This window comes from Oncorhynchus mykiss, chromosome 20, assembly GCF_013265735.2.
Source record: "Oncorhynchus mykiss isolate Arlee chromosome 20, USDA_OmykA_1.1, whole genome shotgun sequence".
Taxonomy (NCBI): domain Eukaryota; kingdom Metazoa; phylum Chordata; class Actinopteri; order Salmoniformes; family Salmonidae; genus Oncorhynchus; species Oncorhynchus mykiss.
In genome coordinates this window covers 46299753-46309607 of record NC_048584.1, presented here as the reverse complement: position 1 = coordinate 46309607, position 9855 = coordinate 46299753, and the positions used below count along the sequence as shown (strand labels likewise).

At 40.8% G+C, this 9855-nt stretch overlaps 1 protein-coding gene across 2 annotated transcripts in view; it reads right to left on the bottom strand.

The window, feature by feature from the left end:
- Positions 1-658: 658 nt before the first annotated feature.
- The window catches only part of disc1 (DISC1 scaffold protein), a 130349-nt gene continuing 121152 nt past the window's right edge, over positions 659-9855 (bottom strand). The window contains exons 13-14 of one of the 2 annotated variants that reach the window (XM_036956447.1): positions 2315-2459; positions 659-1512 (exon numbers count right to left, since the gene is read on the bottom strand). In XM_036956447.1, coding sequence (XP_036812342.1) covers positions 1349-1512; positions 2315-2459 — 309 coding nt within the window. In that variant the 3' untranslated portion in view covers positions 659-1348. Of the gene's footprint in view, positions 1513-2314; positions 2460-9855 lie in introns of those variants that run through there. The other variant, XR_005038030.1, reaches the window with a different exon arrangement.

The following is a 9855-nucleotide window of genomic DNA, read 5'->3' as shown; positions in this document are numbered from 1 at the left end:
ATTTGGTTCTTCTCTCCTGTTGGTCCATTTGGTTCTTCTCTCCTGTTGGTTCTTCTCTTCTGTTGGTCCATTTGGTCCTTCTCTCCTGTTGGTCCATCTCTCCTGTTGGTCCATTTGCTCCTTCTCTCCTGTTGGTCCATTTGGTCCATCTCTCCTATTGGTCCATCTCTCCTGTTGGTCCATTTGGTCCATCTCTCCTGTTGGTCCATCTCTCCATTTGGTCCATCTCTCCTGTTGGTCCATCTCTCAATTTGGTTCTTCTCTTCTGTTGGTCCATTTGGTCCTTCTCTCCTGTTGGTCCATCTCTCCTGTTGGTCCATTTGCTCCTTCTCTCCTGTTGGTCCATTTGGTCCATCTCTCCTATTGGTCCATCTCTCCTGTTGGTCCATTTGGTCCATCTCTCCTGTTGGTCCATCTCTCCATTTGGTCCATCTCTCCTGTTGGTCCATCTCTCAATTTGGTTCTTCTCTCCTGTTGGTCCATTTGGTCCATTTCTCCTGTTGGTCCATTTTGTCCATCTCTCCTGTTGGTCCATCTCTCCATTTGGTTCTTCTCTCCTGTTGGTCCATTTGGTTCTTCTCTCCTGTTGGTCCATCTCTCCTGTTGGTCCATTTGCTCCTTCTCTCCTGTTGGTCCATTTGGTCCATTTCTCCTGTTGGTCCATTTCTCCTGTTGGTCCATTTTGTCCATCTCTCCTGTTGGTCCATCTCTCCTGTTGGTTCATTTGGTCCTTCTCTGCTGTTGGTCCATTTTGTTCTTCTCTACTGTCACATATTACAGATGGAGCTGAGGTCGTATTGGAGTGACCCCACATACATCAACATTATTACTATTAAAAGCTGTTCAGTCTGTTCTGATTCCGATAAAATGTTGAGAGGAAACCAGCATCTCCATGTCTTCTAGCAGTAACAACATTTTGTTAAGTCTTATCTGCCTAAGGCACTGCTGTGTTTCAGCCTGGTTAAACTAACTAGAACAGTCAAAAATATTTAGAAGATATATATATATATATATATAAATCCAATGTTTTTCTCCCAAATCAAACTTGGACATAACTGCTATCTTAAACATATTTAGAAATTACTAGATTTGTATCAAAGTGTCTTCCCATAATATATAAAAACTGATAGTGGTTTATAGTCCAATCTCTCTGGAATTGTCCAGCAACACAACAGAGTCTAATTGTACAGGAGATGGAGCTACAGTAAATTAATATGATTGCTGATGTCAACCTCTCACAGAGTCTTGCGGGTTCATGGGTTAGAGGTCAGCGGTTTGTCAGAGGACAGCCACCAGAAAGGGTCTCTGGGATGGTCATAAAACACAGGAGAAACCCGAGACCCCTGTATCAAATCTCCCAGCTGTCACTGAAATACTGGTCTTCCTCCTCCTCTTCCTCCTCCTCCTCCATGATCTCATTATCTCTCTCCTCCTCTGCCTCCTCATCATTAAGCTGTGTCAGCATGGTGTGTAGAGTAGCCTTCACCTCCCTCACCTCCTGCTCCAGGGACTGTGGTATCGTGGTTAAGGAATAGAACATAGCTGATATACTTATATATATATATATTATATATATAAAAATACACTCCCTTCCTCCTCTGAGCAGATTTAGGATGGAGGTGGACATTGTAATATCCATGATAATATTCATAACGACTCTGATCAATCTGCTGGAGCTGATGACAATTCATCACTTTCCTTCTTAATGAGGAGGCTGATTGGATAGAAAATATGAAATGTTTTTCTCTCTCTGCTTCTCTACAATACATAGAAGTTGTTAAGATAAGGGAAGGTAATGTGTTAACATGTAGGAGAAACCTGCTTCTAGGCTCATCTACCTGCACGCCGCATGACTACACTTTTCCCACAGTCTACTAGCACCAAATTATCCTCTGGTTCTTCTCTGTAGAGTGACAGAGTGGTCAGAGAGAACCACAGATACCCTGTCTAACTAGCGGAGCCAGCCAGACAGACAGACACATAGACAGACAGACAGACACACAGACAGACAGACACACACACAGACAGACACACACACACACACCCTCTGGTAACTCACACACAAACAAACCCCCTCTGGTAACACACACACACCCTCTGGTAACTCACACACACACACACACACACCCTCTGGTAACACACACACACACCCCCTCTGGTAACTCACACACGCCCCCTCTGGTAACTCACACACGCCCCCTCTGGTAACTCACACACGCCCCCTCTGGTAACTCACACACGCACCCTCTGGTAACTCACACACGCACCCTCTGGTAACTCACACACACACCGTACAGAAACAGGTAAAGGATATGAGTGAGATCCTGGTCTTTGTTCTGCATGGCTGTCTGGAGGTCATCCTCCAGAATCAACAGCCTATCACTGATCTCCTCACACTGGTCGGTCAGCTCTATAGTCAGGTCTGCTGTTAGCCCTGCTGCTTCACTGCCACTGTCCTCCTGAGAAAGAATGATAGAGAGGGACAGAGAGAAGGTGAGAGAGAGAGGGACAGAGAGAAGGTGAGAGAGAGAGGGACAGAGAGAAGGTGAGAGAGAGAGAGGGACAGAGAGAAGGTGAGAGAGAGGGTAAGATAAAGAGAGAGAGGGTGAGAGAGGGAGTGATGGATATTTAAATTGGCTATATTAAAACGGTTTAATTTGATCCTGAGTGTAGGCTATTTCCTTGACATCTGGAACTCATAATCAAGGACTCATAACCCCAATCTTTAAGAACAGATACAAATTTGACCCTAACAATTACAGAGGCATTTGTGTGAACAGTAACCTGGGGAAGGTTTTCTGTAGTATTATAAATGTAAGAGGTCTAAACTTCCTTAATAAGCATAATGTCTTGAGTAAAAGTCAAATTGGATTTATACCAAAACATCGCACAACTGATGATATTTACACCCTACACACCCTGATAGATTAACATGTCCACCAAAATATACGCTTGCTTTGTCAACTTCCAAAAAGCATTTGATTCCATTTGGCATTTGTTCTACAAAATTCTTGAAAGTGGTGTAGGGGGTAAAACATATGACATAATTAAATCAATGTATTCTGGCAATATGCACAGCATTAAAATTGGAAAGAAAAAATATGAATTCTTTAACCAGGGGCGGGGCCTTCGCCGGGGTTGCAATCTGAGCCCTGCACACTTCAATATTTACATCAATCAAATTGGCCACTATACTAGAGACATCCTAAGCCCCTGGTGTTTGTCTCCACAATTCAGAGGTTAAATGCCTACTCTTCGCAGATTACCTATGCCTGCTGTCACCCACAGCACATGGCCTACAGCAGACCCTGGACCTGCAAGAGCAGTACTGCCAGACTTGGGCCCTGGCAGTAAAATCCAAAAAGACTACAATGATGATTTTCCAGAGAAGATCCAGATCTCAGGGAATTAGACCAAAGTTCTCAATTCGTACAAAATAAATAAAAATATAGAGTACTGCACACTGCAATTACTTAGGTTTAAAAATAAGCTCAACTGGACACCTTAATGATGCTGAGAGAGAAAGCACGCAGGGCATTCTAAGCCATTAAAAAATCTATTCAAATTGATATACCTATAAAAATTTGGCAAAAACTAATTGAATGTGTCATTGAACCAGTTGTACTTTATGGCAGCGAGGTGTGGGGTCCACTTGCAAAACAATATTTCACCAAATGGGACAAGCACCCCATTGAAACCCTGCATGAAGAATTCCGTAAGATTCTCCGACATGTCCAGAGGAAAACTAAAAACAATGCATGCAGGGTAGAATTAGGCCAATACCCACTAATAATAAAAACAAAAATAATTTTGCACGCCCAATTTTTCAGTTTTTGATTTGTTAAAAAAGTTTGAAATATCCAATAAATGTCGTTCCACTTCATGATTGTGTCCCACTTGTTGTTGATTCTTCACAAAAAAATACAGTTTTATATCTTTATGTTTGAAGCCTGAAATGTGGCAAAAGGTCGCAAAGTTCAAGGGGGCCGATTACTTTCGCAAGGCACTGTATATTAACCTCTTATGGCTGCATCCCTTGTTCTCAATTTCCGCCTGAAGACATACCCTAATCTAACTGCCTGTAGCTCAGCCCCAGAGGAAAGGATATGCATATTCTTGGTATCATTTGAATGGAAACATTCTGAAGTTTGCGGAAATGTTAATTGAATGTAGGAGAATATAACACAGTAGACCTGGTGGGAGAAAAGAGAAAGAAAGAGCATACGTTTTCTGTTTTTTATTGTTGTAAAACAATATATACAACATATCAAAAAGCAATTCTAACACACACAACAAAAAAATGTTTAAAAAAATATTAGAAAAAAAAAACGAAGAAAAAAAAAACAGTACACCCTTTGGAAGTCCTCTACACAATATTTTGCTGCCTGTGCCATGTCCCATAGCAGTCTCTTTCTGATGTAAAGCAGAGGCAAACTGAACAAGTGGTGCAGTTCATGCGACACAGAACACAACGACGCCTCCATGCTGTGCCCTTTTGGCCCTGAGGCACAGTCATGCCTGCAGTAATGAACTGTGGCATATGACCACCACTGGAGGAAGGAGTAGATGGGGCAGCTTGGCATCGGGGGCTCCCAGTCGGAGTCGCTATCACTGTGAAAGAAAACATAAAAAAAACATTTGTATTGTATGAGCCTTTTATCATCACATAAATTAAACAGATATGTATTGTATAGAGCAGAGGGAACCTTCACTAAGGTGAAGTGCTGTTCCATTCAACTCCGGCCATTGTTGTGGGCCTGCCCTCCCCTGAACAGCACCCAATGGCTATTTCATATGGAAATGGAGAGGAGTAGCAGGCGCAGTGGTCATGTGTGTGTTTGCTGTTCTACTCCATTCCATTTGAATGAAAAAATTGAAAATATATATATATCTGACATGGAATATATATATATATATATATATATATATCTGACATGGAAAATATATATATATATCTGACATGGAAAATATATATATATCTGACATGGAATATATATATATATATATATCTGACATGGAAAATATATATATATATCTGACATGGAAAATATATATATATCTGACATGGAATATATATATATATATATCTGACATGGAATATATATATATATCTGACATGGAAAATATATATATATCTGACATGGAAAATATATATATATCTGACATGGAATATATATATATATCTGACATGGAAAATATATATATATCTGACATGGAATATATATATATATCTGACATGGAAAATATATATATATCGGACATGGAAAATATATATATATCTGACATGGAATATATATATATATATCTGACATGGAATATATATATATATCTGACATGGAATATATATATATATCTGACATGGAAAATATATATATATCTGACATGGAATTTATATATATATATACACACACACACACACACACACACACATACATATATATATATATATATATATATATATATACACACACACACACACACACACACACACACACACACACACACACACACAAACACACACACACACAAACAAAAACAAACCATACATTTCATTGCAAATTGCAAATATATATATATATATATATATATATATATATATATATATTTATACTGTATATATTTATATTTCATAAAATGGCATTAGCACTTACCCGTCCAGAAGTACGTCCTGTCCTTGCAGAAACAGCTCCTCAGTTCCTGTTTGAATCATAACACTCAAAGATTCCTCAAACAAAAAATCTGTCTCACTTTCACTTTAGACTTCGCTTTTCCTGATTTATTTGCCATGATGTCTTCAATGAACAACTTTCCGAAATACTGCTGCGCGTAACAATCCTCTCAGCAACTCCTCTGATAGTCAAGGCGAGAATGGTGTTCGTTACGCGTGCATTTACAAACAAGGAATGGTGGTCCCACCAAAAACCATTACATACTGGCGTTTACCTCAGCTCATTGCCTATCTACCCAGCTAGATTTCAAGAAGATCAGTGGTCATTGGGCAGAAATACAGTCAATCAACGAAGCTTCGCTAAAATTATTGGTGCGGAAGGTAGTCATTGCTCGTTGTCTTCAAATCAGTTCACTTCGGTCAATACTCCCCGCAAAAAAAACAATGTGGTTTGGCTGTGTTTCAAACATCCAGAGGAATGCACTGAAACCAACCATGACTAGATAAACGATTGTTTACCGTGTGTAATTACGTCGAATGCTCCGTAAAAAATTTATAGAGATGGAATTCACGGCACAAACGGGTTACAAAATGTTTCGATTTAGGCTATAAAAATTGATTTTATCAAAGAAAACGGCACTTCATTTGATCACTGGGACCCTCAGGAAGAGACATAAGAGCAAGATATCAGAATGTAAGTATTAATTTTACCTTCAGATGTGAATGTGTAAAAACTGTCATGGCGGAAAATGTTTTTGTTGTTGATTGCTCTTCTCAAACAAAAGCATGGTATTTGTTCTCTGTAATAGCTATTTTAAATCAGAAAAATGTGTTTCATTACCAAGATTCTCATCTTTTGAAGGGTGTAAGACACTTGCATTTTCAAGAATGTTTAATGTTACGACGTTGTATTTTTGCAAACAGACGAAGAACGTCAAAGGTAAACGATTTATTTTAATGCAGTTTGTGATTATGTTACACCTGTGCTGGTTATTTTTTTATATTTTTTATGGGGCTCTATGCTCAGATAATCGTATCGTATTCTTTCGCAGTAAATCCTTTTTTAAATCTAACAATGCAGTTGGATTAGCAAGATTCTAGGCTTTTGATACATGTGAGACACTTGTATTTTCATGAATGTTTAATATGACTATTTATGTAGCGATCACCGTATGTTGTGGAATTTCAGCCCGCTAGCGTGTGTGCAGAGAGGTTAACACAGACCGACAAAGACAGCGTGGTGAAGAAGGCGCAACAGTGCCTCTTAAACCTCAGGAGGCTGAAGAAATTTGGCCTGAAACCACTAGCAAATTTACCAAAATGACTGATTTGATCATCCGTAGTAAACAGATGCAGATTGGGAACTACAACCCTTGTCGAAGGAGTCGAAAGAAAAGAAATCGTCACAATTACATGCCTTACAAATATTCCACTAGCAATCAGCCTACCCACAAATTGTACTCTTTTCATCAACACAACCACAGCTTTGTTCATTCTGGATGCCTGAATGTTTAACTTCAGGTCCTACCTGTTGACCGACCATGAGCAGAATCTCCTCCACCTTAACTCCATTCTCAGGAACACACCTGAATCCATGCCGTAACGACAGCGTCTCCTCCGCCCAAGGCTGTGCACACCACACCGTTCAACCCCCAGGAAACTAAAACTCTGTCCCCTTCCACCCACTAACAGTGTGCTAACCCTCCACCATAGAAAATAAAAATGGAAAGAAAAGACCAAGGAAAGAATAAAGAAAGTAAGTATGGACAGAGCCCTCCACACGGTCTCTCAACTATGAACACTCCCAGCATGCACTGAGAGAGAGAGAGAGAGAGAGAGAGAGAGAGAGAGAGAGAGAGAGAGAGAGAGAGAGAGAGAGAGAGCAAGATTGAGTTCCCAAAAGTTCTGCTGAATTCTGGAGAAGACATAGATGGGGGGCGGTGCAGCAGTAGCTAAGTGGAAATCATTCATTTCAAGTCATTATAGAAAGGACAAGGGGGTCATACACGCAGGGTGGAGATCATATTGACACTGAGGTCAGATCAGGTTTATAGTGGAGATCATATTGATACTGAGGTCAGATCAGGGTTATAGTGGAGTTCATGTTGACACTGAGGTCAGATCAGGGTTATAGAGGAGATCATATTGACACTGAGGTCAGATCAGGGTTATAGTGGAGATCATATTGACACTGAGGTCAGATCAGGGTTATAGTGGAGATCATATTGACACTGAGGTCAGATCAGGGTTATAGTGGAGTTCATGTTGACACTGAGGTCAGATCAGGGTTATAGTGGAGTTCATGTTGACATTGAGGTCAGATCAGGGTTAAATTGAAGGTCAAATCAAATCATATTTGTCACATGCACCGAATACAACAAGTGTAGATTTTACCGTGAAATGTTTACTAACAAGCCCTTAACCAACAGTGCAGTTCAAGAAGAAGAAAATATTTACCAAGTAGATTAAAATAAAAAGTAATAATAAAAGTAACACAATAACAATAACACAAGTGAGGCTATGTACAGGGGGTACCAGTACAGAGTCGGTGTGGAGGCTATATACAGGGTGTTACGGTACAGAGTCAGTGTGGAGGCTATATACAGGGTATTACAGTACAGAGTCGGTGTGGAGGCTATATACAGGGTGTTACGGTACAGAGTCAGTGTGGAGGCTATATACAGGGGGTACCAGTACAGAGTCGGTGTGGAGGCTATATACAGGGTGTTACGGTACAGAGTCAGTGTGGAGGCTATATACAGGGTATTACAGTACAGAGTCGGTGTGGAGGCTATATACAGGGTGTTACGGTACAGAGTCAGTGTGGAGGCTATATACAGGGGGTACCAGTACAGAGTCGGTGTGGAGGCTATATACAGGGTGTTACGGTACAGAGTCAGTGTGGAGGCTATATACAGGGTATTACAGTACAGAGTCGGTGTGGAGGCTATATACAGGGTATTACAGTACAGAGTCAGGGTGGAGGCTATATACAGGGTATTACAGTACAGAGTCAGTGTGGAGGCTATATACAGGGTATTACAGTACAGAGTCAGGGTGGAGGCTATATACAGGGTATTACAGTACAGAGTCAGTGTGGAGGCTATATACAGGGTATTACAGTACAGAGTCAGGGTGGAGGCTATATACAGGGTATTACAGTACAGAGTCAGTGTGGAGGCTATATACAGGGTATTACAGTACAGAGTCAGTGTGGAGGCTATATACAGGGTATTACAGTACAGAGTCAGTGTGGAGGCTATATACAGGGTATTACAGTACAGAGTCAATGTGGAGGCTATATACAGGGTATTACAGTACAGAGTCAGTGTGGAGGCTATATACAGGGTATTACAGTACAGAGTCAATGTGGAGGCTATATACAGGGGGCACCAGTACAGAGTCAGTGTGGAGGCTATATACAGGGTATTACAGTACAGAGTCAATGTGGAGGCTATATACAGGGTATTACAGTACAGAGTCAGTGTGGAGGCTATATACAGGGTATTACAGTACAGAGTCAATGTGGAGGCTATATACAGGGTATTACAGTACAGAGTCAGTGTGGAGGCTATATACAGGGTATTACAGTACAGAGTCAATGTGGAGGCTATATACAGGGTATTACAGTACAGAGTCAGTGTGGAGGCTATATACAGGGTATTACAGTACAGAGTCAATGTGGAGGCTATATACAGGGTATTACAGTACAGAGTCAGTGTGGAGGCTATATACAGGGTATTACAGTACAGAGTCAATGTGGAGGCTATATACAGGGGGGTACCGGTACAGAGTCAATGTGGAGGCTATATACAGGGGGTACCGGTACAGAGTCAATGTGGAGGCTATATACAGGGTATTACGGTACAGAGTCAATGTGGAGGCTATATACAGGGTATTATGGTACAGAGTCAGTGTGGAGGCTATATACAGGGTATTACAGTACAGAGTCAGTGTGGAGGCTATATACAGGGTATTACAGTACAGAGTCAATGTGGAGGCTATATACAGGGTATTACAGTACAGAGTCAGTGTGGAGGCTATATACAGGGTATTACAGTACAGAGTCAATGTGGAGGCTATATACAGGGGGCACCAGTACAGAGTCAGTGTGGAGGCTATATACAGGGTATTACAGTACAGAGTCAATGTGGAGGCTATATACAGGGTATTACAGTACAGAGTCA